Here is a 21,845-nt window from a genome sequence, read left to right as displayed (position 1 = left end):
CTTAGCTTCTTGGACTATGTAAAAAAACAATGCCCTTGTCTGATTTTTAGTATGACACTTCTGCGACTTCATGCTTGAAGGGGAACCTCTGCTTGCCCCACTTTCTTAACCCCATCAAGTTCCGCAAGTTCATTTTGTCATATATTCAGACTGTACCAACCGATCGTTGCTTAGTCATGAAAGCTACTTGCCCTATTTAGCGCTACAGGTAATTGTAACTTAAAGTTTGTTAGTACAGCTGAACTTGTTTTACAAATTAATTTAAGCCTGCATTATAAAACTGCAATAAAATCAGTAGTAGGAACTCATGGAGTTATAACATTGGTACTCATTTATTGCAGAAATATCAGGTATATTTGCATCATTGGCACCTGTTTATCTGATAAAATGAGAGGATTTTGAAACAATTTGTAGATTATTGTGCCTGGGCTTTGTTAAAAATGATAAAAGTGTTAGGACATTTGGGATGTCTAATAATAAATTATATTTTTAACTTACCTTTCTTTCAATGTGTTTTGGTGGGATGGGGAATCTGAAGATTAATACTGAAGGAGAATGACATGTTAAAAATACAAACTGAAGGGGTTTAGAGGACCTCCTGGTATCTAGAGTGTAAATTCAGAAAGTGATCTTTAAATGTGCCAGGGTTTTCATTTATTTTGTGAGGTCACCAAAATCTTTAATATCAAAGTGCTGTTAGAAGTTGATCCATTTCTAATCTACCTCAGAGTCTGGGAGGGGTGTGTGTGTGTGTGTGTGTGTGTTTCATCTGTACCAACCTCCTTAGTCCTCCTCCTTCTTTTCCTTCCAATGCAGAACATATCTTCCTGCTGCTTGCCTGTCCTAGCTTTTTGGGCTGTTGCCTCCTTACGGCAGCTGTGGTGTGGAATTCAAACTCATGAGTTAGTAACCAGTGAGGGTGAGGTACCGCTCTCTGACAGTAGTGTTTGAGTAGATAAATGTAAATTCAATGATAGCAAATTCCATAGCAGGTTTCTTAGAATCACTGATGGGTTTCCATTTCCAGGAGAAAAACTATGTTTGAGTTAGGTTTTTATGTCATCTGCTGTTGTACTTGGTAGCTATTCAGAGAAAGATGGTGAATACCTGAAATAAAAGTAGTATAAGAGGCATTAATAAAGTCCATATTTGCAAGAAACAGTTTCTATGATGGCTTTGTGGTTATTCTTTCTTCCTCATGTCCTTGGAATATAATTATTTTTTTTTCCAGAGTTAAGTGTTGTCATATGCACTGTGACCTGCCCCAATCCTACACAACTATGGCAAGGGTTAAATTATATTTTTTAGATATGGGGATTGGAAGGAGGAATGTGGCAGGTCACACCCTTATTAACTCGATTATTGCCCATTAACAGCTCAAAACATGGAAACAAGCAAAGGAAGGTGCTCTGACCACATACTTACCCAATTTCATTTCAGATGTCTCTGCAACCTTAATACAATGCCTTCGTGTGCATACATTTGGTAGTCGTTTAGCTACATTACCACACCAGTTCTTTTCCAGAGAGCTGCTGTCTTACATGAGTAGAGATTATTTGGAATTTTGTGATGAAGGAAACAGATTTCTGCATGATTTTACCTTCTTTTGTTGCAGATGCAGGAAGATACGTAGTGAATGAAACAAGAATGAAGGGCCATTTCATAATTTAAGTCAGTGAAGTGCATCATATGATAACAGCATTCTGTTAGGAAAGTTTGTGTAATGCTAGGCAAATAGCAAAAAGAAAAGTCTTCTGTCTGTTTCTTGTTTTCCTGGGAGCAAGCTACAGATTCTGGGGTGTGGTTTGCAAATTGTTGAGAATTTAAGGTGCAGTTGAAGTCAGGGAGCATTGAACACGAAGAGCTCAATGTTCTGAAATGTTGAGCAATAGCTCTTCCCATTTTTGGCACCCAAAGGTATGCTGGCTTGACAGATCTTTCTCTATCATGATCTCCCATATATAGAAATGGAGTAATATTCATATAATCATAGGATCGTCCAGGTTGGAAGGGACCTTGAAGATCGAGTCCAACCATCAACCTAACACTTGCCAAAAACCACCACTAAACCGTGTCCCTAAGTACTACAGCTACCCGTCTTTTAAATACCTCCAGGGATGGTGGTTCCAACACTTCCCTGGGCAGCCTGTTCCAATATTTGATAACCTTTTCTGTGTAGAAATGTTTCTTAATACTCAATCTAAACCTCCCCTGGCGTAACTTGAGACCATTTTCTCTTGTCCTATTACCTGTTGCCTGGGAGAAGAGACTGACACCCACCTCTCTACAAATCTCTTTTCATGTAGTTGTAGAGAGTGATAAGGTCTCTCCTCAGCCTCCTTTTCTCCAGACTAAACAACCTCATTTCCCTCAGCTGCTCCTCATAAGGCCGGTTTTCTAGACCCCTCACCAGTTTTGTTGCCCTTCTCTGGACATGCTCCAGAACCTCATTGTAGTTCTTGTAGTGAGGTGCCCAAAACTGAACACAGTACTCGTGGTGTGTGGCCACACCAGTGCTGAGTACAGGGCGACAATCAGTTCTCTAGTCCTGCTGGCCACACTATTCCTGATACAGGCTGGGATGCTTATTTTGCTTTATTGGTATTAAACGTCATATTATGCTTAACCAAAAAATACAATCAGGAGCTGGATTGAAGTGTGCATTTTCTTGTTGCTGCAGTCACATTCTTTTTTTTTTTTTTTCTTTTTCTTACAGAAAAAATGAGTGTGCCAGCTCAGTCCGTACATAAAGACAATGGGAAAACTGTCGAGAATGTGGAGGAGCACAGCTATAAGCAAGGAAAAAAGATCCGAGACACCCTAAGGACAACAGAACGAGATCACAAGAAAAATGTGCAGTGCTCATTTATGTTAGACTCAGTTGGTGGGTCTCTGCCAAAAAAAACAATTCCAAATGTTGATCTCAATAAGCCTTACCTCAGCCTTGGCTGTAGCAATGCTAAGCTTCCAGTCTCCGTGCCCATGCCAATACCCAGAACTGCACGCCAGACTTCTAGGACTGATTGCCCAGCAGACCGCTTAAAATTCTTTGAAACCCTGCGGCTTTTGTTAAAACTTACCTCAGTCTCAAAGAAAAAGGACAGGGAGCAAAGAGGACAGGAAAACACCTCTTCTGTCTGGCTGAACCGATCCAATGAACTGATCTGGCTGGAGCTGCAAGCGTGGCATGCTGGCCGGAGCATTAATGACCAAGACCTCTATCTCTATGCAGCCCGTCAAGCTATCCCTGATATCATCAATGAAATCCTCACCTTCAAAGTGAACTATGGAAACTTCTCCTATGTAAAAAATGGAGCCAGTCTCAATGGTACTTCAGGAGAAGGAGTTTGCAAATCAACGCATGGGACTAGTGCTTTGGGTTACTCAAGTTACCATGAACATCTTCATCGCCAGCGGGTCTCATTTGAGCAAGTAAAGCGGATAATGGAGCTGCTAGAGTATATAGAAGCACTTTATCCATCTCTGCAGGCTCTTCAAAAGGACTATGAAAAGTATGCTGCAAAGGACTTCCAAGACAGGGTGCAGGCACTCTGTCTATGGTTAAATATTACAAAAGACTTAAATCAAAAACTAAGGATTATGGGAACTGTATTGGGCATCAAAAATCTTTCTGACATTGGCTGGCCAGTGTTTGAAATTCCTTCTCCTCGACCATCTAAGGACAACGATCCAGAGGATGAAGAAGTTGATAGGGAAACAGAAGTAAAGGAATCCTCAGGAACATGCACAGAGGAGAGTGATGGGGAAGAACAAATCTCTGAGGAGAATGTTGATGAACTTAGACAAGCCATCAAGAACAGTTTTACTAATAAGCCAAATTTTGACTTTCAGGACCATTTTTCAAGGAGGCTTGATAGGCTTGAATCTGAGGATGACTCTGCCTCTTGGGTTATTCCAGACTGCAGTGCTGAGGCAAGCTGCAGCCAACACTGTTTGACCTCTATTTACAGGCCGTTTGTAGATAAAGCACTGAAGCAAATGGGGTTGAGGAAACTGATTTTAAGACTGCACAAGCTAATGCATGGTTCATTGCAAAGGGCCCGTATGGCGTTGGTAAGGAGTGATCACCCGCTGGAGGTAGGTTGCACAGGTTGCTACTACTGTAAATGGGTAACAGAGTGCCTCCCCTGCTGTGTTGTTTCTAACGGAAACTGAAGGAGTTGGGTTCTTATGAAAGTTTTGATTGCTTTGTTGGTTTTTGAAAGATAGTGTATGTTATGATTAAGAGCACAGTTCTGCCTCCGCTGAAATGAATCTGTCATTTGTCCTGAATTAGAATTTGTGTGAAGCACAAGCTAATTCTCTGTCTTGTTTGTAATTGAAATGACGTTTTTATGATAACTTCTTTGCTCATTACATTTTCTAATGTCTAAAGCCATAAATCAGAAAAATTACAACGGAAAATTACGCACAGAAGTTGAACCAGGAGAAAAATTAGTGATGGAAGTGGTCATTTTCCATATCCATCTGTATCAAGACTGGATATCTTTCTGCAAGACATCCTTTATGAAAACATCACTACTGTTTCGGGGTTTTCCTCATCTAAATGAATGAAGTACTGTGATGGCACGTTACGCTTGAGGCCAGATCGGATAAATGAATGGACTTTCTTAACCTTGTAATCTATGAAAGCAAGTCAGAATGTTGCATTCTTCAGCTGGCTCTTAGTCTATTTTTTTTTTTATTTTGGGTCATTTAATATTCTTAAGAAAGATTGTGAGTTAATAAAAACAAAATTATGAAATAAGCAGTAAATAAAGGACAGTAGCTGAAGTTTCATATGGTAAGTTGTGGCCACTAATTCTTTCAAGGCAGAATCTAGTTTCTTAATATAAACTGTTACCTAAATTATAGACATTTTTATATTAGGCAGAACTAGTAGTAAGGATCACTTGCCCTCCTCAATAAAATTGCACTGTGTGGGGCTGCCTAACCATGGATTCTGGATGAAGGAACTTCTTAGCCAACATGCCCATTCTAATATGGATGCCACATATGGTCTTTGACATGTTGCTGATCTCTTAGTGGTGATTGTCACGTTTGCAGAAGGAGCAAGAGTTGTTTATCTCCCTTGGAAGTTATTTTTTTAGGATGAATAAACTTACATTTATGAAGTTATTTGAATTTGGAAAAGTTTTTGTTCGTACTGTTGCTAATGTAGGTATTACTGTAAAAAATGAAGCTATTAGTTAAACTTTATTCTCTAATGGGTTTCAACTTGTGTTCTAGGAAGTTTTGAATTTCGAGAATCTTTGTGAATTTCTAAAAGTCACGTGCCTAAGCAAAACTTGCAGGTATCTTGTTACCATAACCAAAAGTACCCCCAAACCATATATACTTAGAAAGAAAGTTCAGTTTAATACGTAGGTAGAAATACCTTTAAAAAAACCCAAGGAAATAAAACATAATTTGAGGGTATTGAAAACTATTTTGAATGTATTTTTGAAATTGCTTAATACTTCAAATGTTTTGACCATAAGGGTTCTTAAAACAAGTTACTGAAACTCTAGTAGCTAGAGTCTTTGCTGCAGCTTCACAGAATAAAACTTTTTGGTAATTTATCATTGGATGACTTGTATAAGATGTAAGGTTAATCTTTTCTCCCTCCTTCTCTACCCTTGCAACTTCTTTGAACATTCATTTCCAGTAGTTATTACATTTTCTTTGGAATATTGTCCTTTTAAGAAATGACTTTGTGACTAAAGGTGTATGTTCTAAAATTGTAATCTTCTTTTCTGCCCCAAAATTAAAAGAATGCTGTCACAAAAAGAAAGTACTGTTTGTCAGAAGTGTGGTACCTACTGCAGCAAACGATGACATCAGACTAAAATGGAAGAGGTGGTTTTGAATCGCTTGGTCTTTACATCTGACAGTACTTTGAATGTAGTGTCTTGGGGTTTTTAGTGCAGTTCAGTTTGATATTTGTATGCAGCCAGAGCTGTTAGTGTTTTGTTAATCTTCATTACTTCCATTATTTTTGTATCTTGACTCTGTGTTTATGTGTGTACATACATTTTTAAAATCTCTGGACATACTTTCATTTCCATTGTTACTTAAACACTGTCTTTCATCTAAAATGTGCTTTCTGGTTTCTTCCATTGTATCCGTTTTAATGCTCATTTCATCTTAGATATATGTGAATGTTTATACATTTATACAGACAGCTGGTTTTAGTGGTTTTTAAAGTACAAGTTTCATTTATCATAGGCTCTGATACTTTAACAAGGCTCTAGACACTATAGAGTCTGTTTTGTGTAGAAGTTGTACTATTTGATTCTTAAAGAAAATGGCTAATATTTCTTACTTTAGTTTAGAAAATCAGAGATATTATTTTAGTAGAACAGTATTTAAGCCCTTGTACCCTGCTTGTTGTTTATTCAACTGGCTGCAGTTTTGAGTATGGATTTTATGTATGATCTCAATAAATGGCTTGGACTTTGTTTCCTTGGGGTTTTTTTAAGAGGTATTTGGTAGTCATTTGAAACATTTCATATTGGGCCTGCTGAAGATTAAGATTAGTCAGATTGAACAATAGAAGTTTAGGTGTCTAATACTAAGCCCGAATGTCATGTGCTGTTATCCTTAACGTTAGAAAATGAAATAATACATTTATTCAATTCTGTTCTGTCATTTTTGCTCATAGACTAGTTCTTTAATATTTTTATAAGAACTAAATTTTCCAACACTATACTTGCGTTACAGTGGGGATTGTATTTCTTAAATATTTTGTTGTGCTGTTGAAGTGTAGTATTTTCATGATCTGTTATTAATGAAAACTTCTTGCATAAAAAGCCTCTAGATCTGGTGCTATACTTTTCTTTAAAAAAGTTAGTAAAAAGAAGACATTAATATACCATCTAAGAAGATAAGTACTTATACTGTAGATCAACAAGTGATTAAAGTTCAACTAAACTATATGTAAAGGAAATCCCCACTCATGCATGTTTGCTATCTCTGTATAATAAACTAATGGTTTTATAAACCACTTAAGAATCTGCAGTGCATAATATGGTTTGTGCCAACGTTAGACAGTAATGAATATGCCATTCCATCCCCCATGACTGTTGAGAAACATCACAATATTAAAAAATAAAAGCACTAAGAAAACTGACTTTGTCAGTAGCTGTAATTTTGTGTGGCTCTTCTGAGAAAGCAGAGCTTGTACAACACTGTAGGCACAAATGTCAAAAATGTGTGTGTAGGTGTAAAGGTCTTTACTTTTTTTTTTTTATTTTCTGCTGGGTAATAAAGTGGCTTAATTTTTTTTAAACTTCCTAGGCAGCACTTTTATCATTTGATCTAATTTCTGGTAGTGTTTTCCTCTCCTTTGAAGTGATGTTATTTAAATTTGGCACTGAAGAAAAGCCTAAAAAATGCTAGTTATGTCTAATACATGAATGAAGAATATTCAGGTGACATAGTTAGCAGCTGTGAAATGAGAATTGGAATAAAACAAACTTAATCTGAAACAAATCTTAGCCTTAGGTGATGTACAGTGTGTTGTTATCTTTTAAGAGCTGCACACGTATTGCAGTCCAAATTTTCTTCCTAAATAAAACCCCGGAGTGCCTCCAAGTACAACTTTGCTTAGGATGTTATCACAAAGTATATAGTTTAGATATCTAGGATGTCTGTTTCAGATAGTTTCAATTATTTTCTCTAATTAGAAATGTCATTTCATTTAAATGTAATTTTCATTTAAGTGAAAAATATTAATTGAAAAAAAAACAGCTTTGTCTCTTTGTATTTCATCTTCCTTTTTAAGTTTCAGTTTCAATTTCTTAAAATCTACCAAAGTTCATTAAGTTATTTTTTCAATAGTTTTGTTCAATTTAGCTATTGACACTTTCTTGAATATTGCATTACTTTACAATATAATATATGCACTATGTATTTGACAAAGAATGAGGTTACTCACCTGACATAGCCAAGTGTTTCTCTAGATATAGTCATTTGTGTAAGACCTTTTTGATTTATTTATTTTTTAATATTGTTTGAAATTCTCAAGTATTGTATCTCATAATGACATGAATATATGTTCCTATGTGTTATGTTAGGCCTAACTTGTATGTTTATCATAACCTCAAACAGCAGTTTCTTCCTGTAGAGTGGTGATCTCCAATTTTAATGGACACTTTAATCATTTTAAAACCGAAATATAAAGTGAGACATTGTTTTGTTCACTTCCAAGGGTCTATAATTGTTTTCCTCAGCCTGGTTATCTTCCAATAAATAAAAAAAAAAAAGTTAGCTTTAAAATAAAAAAAAGAAAAGAGAGAAATTGAAGCTCCTGTGGTTGATTTGCCAGCTAATAGAATCTTACCCTTTAAAAATAGACTTTTGTGCATGCTACTTTAAACAAATGCTAAATCCTAAAGAATTTAAGGATCCTTTTCATAATACCTATTTCTTGTTACAGTTTTCAGAATTTCCAGATCCCATGTTGTGTTCAGATTACGTGCAGTTATTAAATTCCCCACCTTGTTGTGAGCAAAAATGCAGCACTGTATCATGGGAGGAGCTGAAATCCATGGATTTACCATCTTTTGAACCTGCATTCTTGGTCCTCTGCCGAGTCCTGCTCAATGTTATCCATGAATGTCTCAAGCTAAGGTTGGAACAAAGACCTGCTGGGGAGCCATCTCTTTTGAGTATTAAACAGGTTTGCTTCAGCTGTTAGTTTCTTTTATATTTCCTATTTGAAATTACTTCGTCATTTCATTATGATAAAGTTGTCAGTTTAATGAGGATTATTTTAAGAAAAGACAATGTATAGTTATAACTCTTATAAAGAGTCTTGTGTTTCATATGGAGATCTGTTTTTTGCATAGTAAACAGCTGGTCATATATACCTCTCTGATTTAGACTTCCAGGAATCAAAACTGGTGATTAAACAATTATCAGCCAGCGAAGGTAAACAGTATTTGTTCCATTTGCATTAGAAGCTATATAACCTTGTCCAGCACATCTTCCTCCATTTGGGTTTCTTAGGCAGCATAACCAGTTTTAAGGGTCTGTATATTTCTTTTTTCTTTGATTTGATCCTTTTTTCTTTGCAAGCGTAAGACCTCTGCCAACATGCGGTAGACACATAGTGAAAATTGATTAAGAAGAAAAAAAAAAAAAAAGAAAAAAAGATGATCATCTTTCCCAGAATATTGTTTTTTATAAATATCTGATGTTTTCTGTTGGTAGTGACCCAAGATTGTCAATCCTGTCACTGGTTGAGAATGTTGTATGAGGATTTCTTTTCTGGTGGTTATCTGATGCAGTGAAGGCTGTTTAGATCAATGGCATTTTTCAACATCTAGTCCAGGGCACACCAAAATAGTCTGAAGTCATCTCCCTGCTCCCTGGCAAGCATAACCAGATCAGGGTTTTATCAGGTGGTCTTTAAGGGTAAACACTTAAATAAGGTCTTGGGCCAATTATGGTTTCACATTCCAGTTATCTGCTGTTTCAAAATCAATTACTAAGTTACTTCATGGTCCTGAATAAATTTCAGTCCTCTCTCTTCCCCGACTTCCCCCCAGCCTCACTCCCCGCCTTTTTCTTTCCTTGGTATACTAGGATTTTGGATGCCCTTGTATCCAAAAGCACAGGACCTACAATTTCAGTCTTAACAGTCATAGTTATAGTAAAATACAGTATAGCATACTGTATTGTAAAGCACGATATATGCGTTTTTCCCAGAGACTGGGGCTATTTTTTCCCCTTATATTTTGTGTTCTTCTTGTGGACTTTGAATGAAGTATAAATGTCAGTTTCTTCCTGGAAAACAATGTGTTTGTTACAGACTGTTTTGATGGTGTATACTGTCTTGCTAATTACATTGAAAAAATGAATTCGACTCAGCAAATGCTTGCTGTCCCACACAATTTTTCTGAACAGGCAAAGGAGCTGTGGAGGATATTTCACAAATAGATGTATTTGTTTTCTGAAGAATTATAAGTCCTGAAATTTTGGGCAGGCTCAAAATAGAGTTTAGGTGTCTGTTTTGTTCTGCAAGTTCACAGATTACAGAATTACAGAGGAGTTTGGGTTGGAGATACAGAAGATTTTTAGTTGCAGATTATAAGCCAGTGCAATAGAGAAATGCAATTTAAAAATAAGTAATTTCTTCTTCATCAACACCCATTTAAGTCTATAGCTAGAGGCATAATAGCGTATTGTGTGTAGATACAGGTGCTGATTTCTTAGTTACTAATTCTGTTATCCACACACCTGTTAACCAGGTAGTTTTTGAACACATTTTAATGATTAAAGAAGCAGCCAGCTACAGGATGTGTGTTTGGATGGGGAAAACTGTATCTGATGATCAGCACTCTGTCTAGATGATCTTAACAGCATGGAATTTTTGCATCAACAGTCCTTATGTCAGCCATCAAAATTTTGCTCAGACTGCTTATGGTCTGTTATTGCCATGTGGCATGCATTAACTCTGAGTCAGTCTGACCTAGTTGAAAAGTGAAAAGTCACACCTACCTGGTTTCTGATAAGTGACTGACACCACTTGGAGCAGAGCTGCAGCGCACTGCCTAGTTACTGTGTTCTGCTTAATCAGGTTTTGTGTATATAGGTCACGTAGAGCAGGTGTGATGTAAATTTTGGAAATTACTGGAACAGAAAAATTTGAATGTTTGATGACAGATTGTTATTTTATAGGTCAAGTAACTATCGGGTGGAGGGGAGAGTGGAAGCAAAAAAACAGACCACCAAAACCCAGAAAACTTAATATAAACTTTCTTGCTCTAAACTACAGTACCCTGGAGGCTGTGTGACCTGTCCAACCTGCTTTGTAGAAAAGAATTTCTTGTACAAACTCCCTAAACAAAAAGTAACCCATCAAACAAACCAGGAATAGCAATAATATCCTCAATTTAGGCTGCACATTCTTTAGTGCACTCATTATAGACCATATTTTTGGTTTGCCTGTTGCCTTCTGAGTTTCAGTGCCAAAAGCTGAGTCTTAAAATTAGCACTACAGGGGTTTTTGTAAATCCTATATTCTGTTATTCAGTAGCACTACACATTACTGTATGGCAGTATTATTTAAACAATTTCTCTATTTTTAATCGAGTTTTGAGAGTATTTTATTTTGGAATAGAACAAATGTTACTCTGCAAGTTTTAGAAGTGAATTTGTTTGTATCTGTAAGATATGCTGTACTGTATAGTAAAATTTTATGGATAAGTGATACTGCCAAGTCCCATCTGTCTCTGTGATGGGTAGTTAAATACTAATTTTAAATTCTTTGAACAAGTTGTTTTTCTTTGTGGATCCAAGGGCAAAAAACCCTGATAGGTTAACACAGAGTACACTGAATGTGATTGAGTGAGTGAAGAGTGAAGAATGCACATTCATTTTAAAATATATGACATGTTAAGGATGTAAATGTGTAATTATTGGATCTTCACCTTATAAAAAATCTCCCCCCCCCCCCCCCCCCCCCTTTTCACCTAGCTGTTGGTAAGTTTTAAACTACGGAGTTCAGAATATTACCCTTGTTCCCCTGCATGCGGGAGAACACAGTATAATGTTTTCTGGCCTGTAAAAGATTCCAAAAACTCTTGTCATATTAGTAACGTTATTATATGTTTTGCTTTTATAATTTCTCATACATTGAGTCTACTATATTGATATATTATTTTGCCAGGATAGCCATTATAGAAGATTTTAAAAAGCAGATTTACCAGCCAACAATTCCATTCCCTCTGACCCTCCAAATGAACCCCTCTGTCCCTCTCAGACTCTCGATTTAATGAAGTTGTTGCTCAGAAAAGGTCAGGGGTCGTCAGACCTGGAGGCTGATAATTTCAGAAGAATACGCACTTGGCACTGGAAAGACTTCTTAAAGAAAGGCATTTGTTAGTGTAGGTTTGAAACCATTCTTGCTGTTTGTGTACTCCTGTGTCTGTGGTTGTGCATGTTTCTTCAAATAAATAAAAACTGTAAGCTTTCAGGGAGGGGTGACAGCTGTTTGGCTAGAAGTGACCATTTCTGTGGTTGAAAAGATAAGTTTCCTCATGTTAGCCTTGCCCAAGGAAGCGACAAAAGGAACACTTAACTGTTTTCAGATCTGGTATAAGTTTTAGATTTGTGGACACCTGCCCAATAGATTGACAATTAATTTCCTGCAGTAAAACATTTGTCATAGGTCTCTAAGCATCTGTCAAACATATTACATTGCATATTACTCCTGACTTGATTCCATTTAAACTGGTGATTTGATGATGCTGAGCACTCTTGCCCACTTCTAAACTTTTTAACTATCCAGTAAGTTGCTAGCAGTGGCCCTGTGTGGGGAATGAAGTCTGAAACATCTACCTCCATCTTTATTTGCAGTTACATGGCAAATGGCACGATGGCAACTAAATAATCCTGGAAAACCAGTCACATCTTTTCTGCAGACACATAGAGCAACTGTATTAATTTCTAAAAACTGTAGAAGTTATGTAGTGATAAACTAACATATTTAAACAAACTGAACTGATAAATTGAGCTTTCACTTCCCAGGGAGAATGTAAGAGTAATGTCTTGACTGATGGCAGTTTTTGGGTTTTTCTTTTGCAGCTAGTGAGAGAGTGTAAAGAGGTTCTGAAGGGTGGCCTATTAATGAAGCAATATTACCAGTTTATGTTACGGGAGGTGTTAGATGACTTACAAAAGATTGATTACAACATTGATTCTTTTGAAGAGGACCTGCATAAAATGTTAATGGTAAGCTTCAACAAGGAGAAAATATTTGAGGTTCTAGTAAGTGTATTAGTCTGAATACTGCTAATAGAAATCTATTGTCCCTGGTGAGTATAGGTCTTGCTAATTTTTTTTGTTGTTGTGCTACTTCAATGTAGTTTTATTGTTTTAATGGTAACACAGTAGCCATTGCCATTTCAGCAATGATTTTAGCAATACTGATTTTTGTTATAGTCGACTGTGGTACAGTATACTTGTATATTGCCTGTATTTACAATAAAATGGTTCATTAATAGAACTGTACATTCCATACATTTTAACTAATCTTAATGACATTTTAGTATTGAATAAAAAAATAAATACAATTGTTCGATTAACATCATGTCTTAATATCTTGATATTGCATTCATCCATTAATCATACCTTATTTTTAACATAGAATTATAGAATCATAGAATTGTCTAGGTTGGAAGAGACCCTTGGGATCATCGAGTCCAACCATTTACCCTACTCTGCAAAGTTCTCCCCTACACCATATACACCATATCCCCCAACACCCCGTCTAAACGGCTCTTAAACACATCCAGGGATGGTGACCCAACCACCTCCCTGGGCAGCCTATTCCAGTGCCCGACCATGTATTCATTATTGCAGTAAGTTAAGCACAAAGAAGTATTTTTAAGACAAACACTTGGCCTCTGAAAGACATTAAATGAAGTATGCTTTAGTAAATTTAGTTTAAATTACTATTCCCTTGGATGTGACTGATTTGTATTCTTTTTTGAGTTGTTTGAACTTTGTCCTCCCTATCCTGGGGGAAAAAAAACCAAACCAAGATACACCTCAATACCTCATCACTAGTGTTTTTTCAGTGGAGCTGTTGGTACCATCCGTTGTTGAGTACACAAAGATTTTCCTATTCCATGCTTTTCATCATCTACAGTGGTGAAAATACAGTGTTTTACCTGAACTTTCTTACGCTGTGTGTCTTTCTTCATCTCCATCTGAAATTTCTAGATAATTCCAGTAGAAATGGCCTGGCTAGATGAAAGGAAAATGGTTCATCTTGTCCATTTTGAAATTCTTTACCTGGTTTGGTTTTTTTGGTTTTTTTTTTGGTTTTTTTTTTAGGTAGCTGTAATGTTTTTGTGTTTTGAGGCAAGACCTTGAACTTTGGCAGCAGTTTTAATTGTATAAGGATTTTGCTTTTTGTAGGTCTTGAAAGGGATGGTAACAAAACTGTGTGAATAGGAGTAAGTATATCAGACTTCAAAGAATCACAGTTTGTGCCTATTCAAAGTTGCAGGTTACTGTAGTGCCAGGAGCAGGGAAGAAAGATTGAATGAATGGTCCATTTTGTCAGAAGATTGGGACAACTGGGCAAAGAGAGCCGAAGAAATGAACTGGAATAAAAATAGGGATGGGGAAAACTTGTAGGAAATCAGAAAGTTAAGACAGGATTAATGAGCACTGGGGGTGGAACTTTGTCTTTTCCTTGTATAGGCAAGCAAGGTAGCTAAGAAGAGTACTGGAAGAGGAGTTAGGCTGAGACTGAAAGGCAAATTAAAGTTGAATGGGGCTACAGCCTGATATCAGAACACAGTACCTACTTAATGCAGAGTAGGATTTTAAGGTTTTCCATATCTGCTCTGCTCTTGTGACATCCCACCTCGAGTACTGTGTTCAGCTCAGGAGCCCCCAACATAAGAAGGACATGGACCTGTTGGAGCGAGTCCAGAGGGCCATGAAGATGACCAGAGGGCTGGAGCACCTCTCCTCTGAAGACAGGCTGAGAGAGTTGGGGTTTGGGTTACCTTATTGTGGCCTTCCAGTACCTAAAAAGGGCCTACAGGAAAGATGGGGAGCGACTCTTTATCAGGGAGTGTAGTGATAGGACAAGGGGTAATGGTTTTAAACTGAAACAAGATAGATTTAGATTGGGAATTAGGAAGAAATTCTTTGCTGTGAGGGTGGTGAGACACTGGAACAGGTTGCCCAGAGAAATTGTGGATGCCCCATCCCTGGAAGTTTTCAAGACCAGGTTGTATGGGGCTTTGCGTAACCTGGTCTAGTGAAAGATGTCTCTGCCTGGAACTAGATGATCTTGAAGGTCCCTTCCAACCCAAACCATTCTATGATTCTATGATCTTGGCATTATTACAATGTAGTCCAAAAATACCTGAAACCAATAGGAAGTATCTTAACCATTTCTAAGGAGGGACATTGATTGATGTTATGGATTATTAAACTAAACCATCGTAAAATTGCAGCTAATTTTTTGCATTCAGTATGATCCTGAAGGGCAGATGTTTGAAAAAGATGTTTGTACTTACCTGGATTTTTCTGTAGTTTTAAAACAATAATAATTAAATAAAGTGAGAGATAAGACTTGATATAAAGGAACACAGGGTATAATGTAGAATCTGAGAAGCCTGTTTACTGCACTTATCCATATCCAGGAGGATATGTTCAGATAAAACCTTTTGGAGTAATCCGGTTAATAAGAGATTTAGAAACTGTTTTTCAGTAGTTCAGCTTTAAAAACTCTGGCCACTGTGGGCATTCACTGACACAATTGTGAATAGCAGCACAGCAAGCGAGATGGTGATACTGTCAATAGTTTCAGAAATGTATTGTGAAGATACAGTATTTAGCACTTTCTACTTCCCGAGCCATAAATTTCACCTTTTGGGTGGAAATGTGTAGCTAGTTTTCAGTCATAGCAAACAAAAAATGTTGTAGAAATATTTTCCACCAGTTGTATAATAATGAGATTGTTTGTTGATTTGAGAAGTTACAGTCCTTAGTTACATGTTATATAACAATGTCTGTTAAAATTGTCTCTTTCCATGTACAGGTTTACTTTGATTATATGCGAAGCTGGATCCAAATGCTACAGCAGTTACCTCAGGCGTCTCATAGTTTAAAAAATCTGTTGGAGGAAGAATGGAATTTCACCAAAGAAATAACTCCTTATATAAGAGGAGGTGAAGCGCAAGCTGGAAAACTGTTCTGGTAGGTTTTATTTAATTACTCTGCTTACGGTGTTGATTTGTACCAGATACGTATTCAAGTCAGCACTTGTTCAGGGTTCCCAGAATGAGCTTCTTAGGACCTCAGTGAACAGTTGGTAGTCTTAGTGAATTTATCAATTATTACAATGACTGTACCTATAGGATGCAGTAAGTGCACATTGTTCTTACTATAGCTATAACAGGAATGACTGCTTCTATGCAAAGTCCCCATTCCTTCCTGTGCATGTAGAGTAACTGAGGGCCCCCAAGATACTGCTTGGTTCTGCAGGCGGACTTGGCAACACGGCTCTCTTGCGTTGGACAGAGTAGGAAGAAGTTTAAGGTGCCGTGCTACCTGAATAAGACTCTGAAGTTCCACCATTTCTGTTGCTACAGTGATATTGCAGGAGGAATGCTGCTAAAATATACAGGAATATTTTTAGATTCTGGACTGCAAGACAGTTGTGATGAATTTTGGGCCAGTGCCGATGACAGTACTGCATCAGATGAAATCAGGTATTAAGCCCTTCAGCTTAATAATTAACTCCTGTTTCTATACCCCTGACAGATACATACTGCATTTTATTTCTCAGAAACTTCGAAAATGCAAGACTCCATAGATTTTATTGCTAATATTTCTGTGTGCAGTAGTAATGAACCATCATTTTTGTTCGTTTGAAGACTAGTAACTTTTTTTAGTTCTGGATATGAGAGGTTGTTTATGTAATGTTATTTAAATTCAATTTTTATATCCTTATCAAAAATATGCCTGCGTTAAGTTTAATTTATTTCAATCAGCTGCTTGTGAATATTTCTTTTGTATGCTCTTTCTGTCCACATACATGTAAATAATTCTTATTTTCTAATAGCTATAAAAATGCAGTATGATTTACTAAAACATCACTTCATTCTTCCAATGTTTCAGGAGGTCTGTTATAGAGACCAGCCGAGCACTCAAAGAACTGTTTCACGAAGCTAGAGAAAGGGCCTCCAAAGCTCTTGGTTTTGCTAAAATGCTGAGAAAGGTACGTTAATAGTAGAGTTTTAATTTTATTTATATGCTTACGATAAGTTTAGTCTGAAAGCATATTCTTTTGTTTTGTCACTACTTGTAGGACCTTGAAATAGCAGCAGAATTTGCACTGTCAGCCCCTGTGCGAGATCTTCTGAACTCTCTGAAAACAAAAGAGTATGTGAAGGTAAATTCAGTTTAGAAGCATGAAAGTAGAGTGGGTATGCTAAGCAAATTGTCAATGGATATTTATTGACGTATTTTCAATTTTTTAATGTGGCATCTATATCTCAACATTTGGGGGTTGGACTAGATGGCCTTTAGAGGTTCCTTCCAACCCAAACTATTCTATGATTCTTTAATTTAAAATGTCATGTATTTAATACTGAATTGTGGCAGTCAAATTATTTTCTGTACCTATGTTTGTGAGAGTGAGAATGCCAGTCTGTGTTTTGGGAAATCAGTGTCTAGTTCCTTGTATTCACCAGGATTCTCTTTGTGACTTAGGAAAAGCCATTTTGCTTCAATAGTACTTACACATTTGTGAGAGGGGAGTAATAACACTGAGTATGGAGTGTTATGAAAAATGAATGCTTTGAAGTTTATGAGGTAAACAGATACATCAGTAAATGGACATGTTTAAGTAGATAATGTTAGACTATGGACCTGTGTTTTATGTGCTCTTATAAAGCGAAAATATTATAATGATCTGCTCTAGCGAGCTTCCTTGAGAGTGCTAAGGGTGTGAGAAATGCAGGGACTGTGTTCTGTTCCAGAATAACTGTTGCTGGAAAACTGTTATACAGCAAAAGTAGGTTAAACTCTCAGTGCCCAATAGTTACTGTGCTATAAACTCCCACGTTTATGGTTTTGCACTTTATCCTTACAAGTTCTTAGGTCAACAAGTCTTTATTGTAGTTTGAATTTAAAATTTGAATTGCTTCCACAGATTAAATTTATTTGGATCTGCTGGTCTTTTTTGTCCTTCCATACATTTCATATATATCATTCCCAATTGGGAAATAATCTACTAACTTTTGAACGACAAAATTCTTGTTAGATTTATATACATGATCGCTAAAAGTAGAAACTGGTTCAAGGGGAGACCAACAAGTTCATAGGAGAGAAGTTCATAAAGGATTGTTAAATACATGGATGAAACATCTGTCTCAGCAGCACCTTGATTTGTGAATTATTTAAGAGTAGGAGAATAGTCAGGGAAATGAGTATACGTTTACTTTTTAAAAATATTTTTCCCCAGGTATCCACTCTTGGCTGCTTTAAGACACAAATACTAAAGATAGTATCATTGTTCTTATGCACGTTTTGAAGAAGAAAAGTGAATCTTGAGTTTGAAAAAATCTGTGTAAACACGTGGGTTAAATAATCTAGATAGATTATTTGGATCTCAAGATTTATCCCTCTTTATGTATTACCTCTCCCCTTTTTTTCACCACTTAAAATGACACACATTTTGGTGATTAATGCTTCAAGTCTTGGCTTTCTAGTATCATGTAGGGGGGTTAAATTTTTAACAGCCTTTTCAATCAGATGCTCGTTAGTTTTGGGAAATTATTTTGGCTTTCAGTACCAACCATCTAGTTTTTACATTGACCTGTAGGTTATAATGGTTTTAACTATAAAATGTGGCTGCCTAATGGTAAAAATGTTGAGTGCAGTGTTTTGTCTTAGCTTGATGTCCTCAAACTCTGAAAAGAGAGAATTAAACTTCACTGTAAGTCAGTTACCTCATGTCAAATCCCAGGGGTCAACTATTTTTCTGTTTTCACAGTCTGATTCTCATGCCTGACTTGGGTAAAGTATTGTTACCAATGTGACAGATATGCAGAAGTAGTTTTTAAGTAGTACAAGTAGTATTTTATTAAAAAAGAACCCTCTTATTGGACTTAATTAATCTCTCATGAATAGTAAAAGAATAACTGATTTTTTTTTTAGTTTTATCTTTTGTAGCCAGTGAGAAATGTTACGTGGATTTGTAGGCATCCTGAAGGAATCATTCTTCTTTTAATATTCCAGTCTTTAAAATGTGTGCTTTGTAAGTCTTATATTAGTATTGACCAATTTACTTTTTAAAATATGTGTATATATATTTTATACGTACATATACACACGTATGTAGTACATACGTGAAATTGGACTTTTTTGTAACAAGATTCCTTTAAAAGAATATGTAGAAGGATCAATTGAAGGTGCAAGGAAACATGTCACTGCAAATTGGTGATCATGGGGATTTCAAGACAAATAGTTTCTTGTAATGCACTTTGACTTTTACTTCAAAAAATGACTCAGTGTACTGTTTTAGTATATATATTGTGCAGCTGTTTAAGATGGAAACTCTCCCTGTTGCTTAAATGAATTGACATATATCTATTTTAAGTATCGTAGAAGACAGTGAGATTCACTCATTCAGTGTATTTTTATTTTTATTTTTCTGCAGGTACAAATCCCTGGACTCGAGAATTTACAAGTATTTGTACCAAATAGTATTGCAGGTGAAAAATCGGTGATTTTGCAGCTCCTCAATGCAGCTGCTGGAAAGGATTGCTCAAAGGATTCGGATGAGATTGCGTATGAGGCCTACTTACTAATGACCAAACACAGTGATAAAACCCATGAATTAGATGACAGCTGGAGTGCCTGGGAGGGTCAGCCAGTCAAAGTAGTGCCACAAGTAGAAACTGTTGATACGCTGCGAACCATGCAGGTGGGTTTTTGATTGTTTCCCCCGCCCCCCATGTGATTTGTATAATAAAGAGATACTTTCAATATGTAGCTGGGTGTTTGGTATCAGAAGTGTGGATAGGACTTGAAAACTGTACATTGTATTAAGTCACCAGTCTCCAGGAACCTGTGGTTCATGCCACACTGAGGCATGAAACCAGTTACTTTTGATCTTGCATAAATTGTGACATTTAAAGTTAAACTTCTGTGGAAGCTACTGGATGTTCAACAGTTCTGCAGGCAGAAGTCTTTCCAGTCATACTTTCCTTCATCCCAAGCCAACAGGGGTTCCCTGCCAGCAGTTCTGCTACGCTCTAGCAACTGAGCCAGCTGCAGCTCCCTGCCCTTCCTGTGCTCATATCCTTATGTTAAGCTAAGTGAATTTTCCTTTTGGTATGTCATTGCAGTTCCTTGGATCCCTACCATAAATGGGCTCTACTGTCCACAACCAGAGTGGCTTTCCCTGTCACCGTGCCTGGCCTCTAGCATTCAGAGGGCGCTAGCAATTACAGGCAGTTGAAAAAGTCACTCCTGTACATACTGCTGTTTTTAACGTGCAAGCATGTTAATACTTTTTTGTCTGCTGTCCAGACTGAACAGTAAAAAAAATAGCCTTTGATTCAGTGCTTAGAATTTCATTGGGCTTCTATCGAAGTTAGCATTTCATTCAGAAAATGAAAACAGCAAAAGGTAAAATGCCATTTGCAAACCAAATTCCATCTGACATATGTAAGTGCACATAAAACACTGTGTGTTTGTGTATGTGTGTAACTGTTTATTAATTTTTTTAAATCCAATATTGAAAGGTTAGGAAGTAAAAAATCCTTCAGCAAGGTTGTGTCCTGTGTTTTTAAAAAACAGGTTTTGATTGCAAACTGGAGAAAATCTTAAAGTTTTATTTAAAAAATAATGATAAAATAGAAGAATTCCATCAACATTTAAAGAATTTTGAGCTTGAATGTATTCTTTGGGGATGAGATATTGAAAACCTGGATTAAGTAGGTCTTGTTTTATGAGTAACTTGTTGCAGATGCATTGTCTGTAGATGGAAATCGACAGAGCTTAGTATGTGACTCATAGCGCCACAGCAAAGGCAACACCATCTGTGACTGTGTACTTTTATAGACTTCTGCAATATCAGAGCTCTAGTTTCCAAAACATATTCTTACATTTTAATAATTTTCAAAATGTGAGCAAATACTGTGTGGTAAATCTGGCTTTCCCTGTTCAATAGTAGGTTTCTGTCCTGAAGTGTATTACATTACTTGGATAAAACCTTCTTAATTTACATGATGGTTGTTGCCTCAATCTGCTTTGGGAAAATATAGTTATTTTGCTTAGGTGCTGCCTTTCTGTATATAGCTATCCTGAAGAAAATTTTAATACAGTGTTTCCCAAACCTTTCCAGAAGTGACTAGGAGGACGTTCCCCTTGAAAACGTGCTGTGGCATTTGCCCTAACAGAGCTCTGCTCATAAGATGAGAGTTTATGAAGTTCAGTTGCCAGCATCAAGCTTTTCTGTGTGAATTAAATATTTTCATGAATAGTGACAAGAGAGGTCTTTCATATTTTAGAATTAAAAAAATAGCCAGTAGGAATTTGCTGATATGGGACATGTTTTATAGAGAGGATTTTGTTCATAAGAACTAGTGGTATCTTGTATTCCTAGGTTGATAACCTCCTCCTTGTAGTCATTCAATCTGCCCACCTTGTGAGTCAGAGAAAAGCTTTCCAGCAGTCTATTGAAGGGCTCATATCTCTGCACCAGGAACAGACATCCAGCCAACCAGTCATCGCCAAAGCTCTACAACAGCTAAAGGTAAGCAGTTTTTGAGATTATCTCGGTCAAAATCGATTGTGTTTTGCTCACTGATAAGTAAAAATGTGTAAGAAGACTTGATTGCAATGCTGATGACATGTATTGCTGATGCAATTGTAATTTATGCAACCTCTATGGACTTTACTTTCAGTACAATTTTCATTTTGTTTTTGCAAAGGACTTGTGAATGCATTATTGAGCAATATTGGTGTAATCATTTTTGTACTGGGCATGTGGGAAATAAGTCCATAATGCAATAGAAATATTCATAGCAACAGAATAAATACATTTTTGTAAAAGAGCACTATTGAATTGAAAGGAAGTGTGTGATTTTGTAAAAATAAATTCTATCAAAACCCATGAACTGCAAGAAACAACTTTTTTTCCCCACATTTGGAGAAGATGGCTGCTTTGTGATGTGAAAGTGGGTAGGTCTTTTTTTCTTTTGTTTTGCAGGTGGGTGTTTTTGTTGTTGTGGTGTTTTTTTTTGTTGGATGAGGGTTTTCTTTGGTGGTGGGGTTTTTGTGTTTGTTTGTTTTGG

At 36.7% G+C, this 21,845-nt stretch overlaps 1 protein-coding gene across 1 annotated transcript in view; it reads left to right on the top strand.

Annotated features, from left to right (window-relative positions):
- The window catches only part of MAP3K4 (mitogen-activated protein kinase kinase kinase 4), a gene marked incomplete at its 5' end in the record, with an annotated part of 56,036 nt that overhangs the window by 2,588 nt on the left and 31,603 nt on the right, over nucleotides 1-21,845 (top strand). The window contains 9 exons of the mRNA XM_009895532.1: nucleotides 2,717-4,098; nucleotides 8,441-8,683; nucleotides 12,595-12,741; nucleotides 15,575-15,732; nucleotides 16,128-16,247; nucleotides 16,657-16,756; nucleotides 16,847-16,930; nucleotides 19,202-19,468; nucleotides 21,155-21,304. Coding sequence (XP_009893834.1) covers nucleotides 2,717-4,098; nucleotides 8,441-8,683; nucleotides 12,595-12,741; nucleotides 15,575-15,732; nucleotides 16,128-16,247; nucleotides 16,657-16,756; nucleotides 16,847-16,930; nucleotides 19,202-19,468; nucleotides 21,155-21,304 — 2,651 coding nt within the window. The remainder of the gene's footprint in view (nucleotides 1-2,716; nucleotides 4,099-8,440; nucleotides 8,684-12,594; nucleotides 12,742-15,574; nucleotides 15,733-16,127; nucleotides 16,248-16,656; nucleotides 16,757-16,846; nucleotides 16,931-19,201; nucleotides 19,469-21,154; nucleotides 21,305-21,845) is intronic.

The sequence above is a fragment of the Charadrius vociferus genome, unplaced genomic scaffold (assembly GCF_000708025.1).
Source record: "Charadrius vociferus isolate BGI_N301 unplaced genomic scaffold, ASM70802v2 scaffold142, whole genome shotgun sequence".
In the NCBI taxonomy this organism is placed as follows: Eukaryota; Metazoa; Chordata; class Aves; order Charadriiformes; family Charadriidae; genus Charadrius; species Charadrius vociferus.
This window is presented reverse-complemented; position numbering and strand designations above follow the sequence as displayed.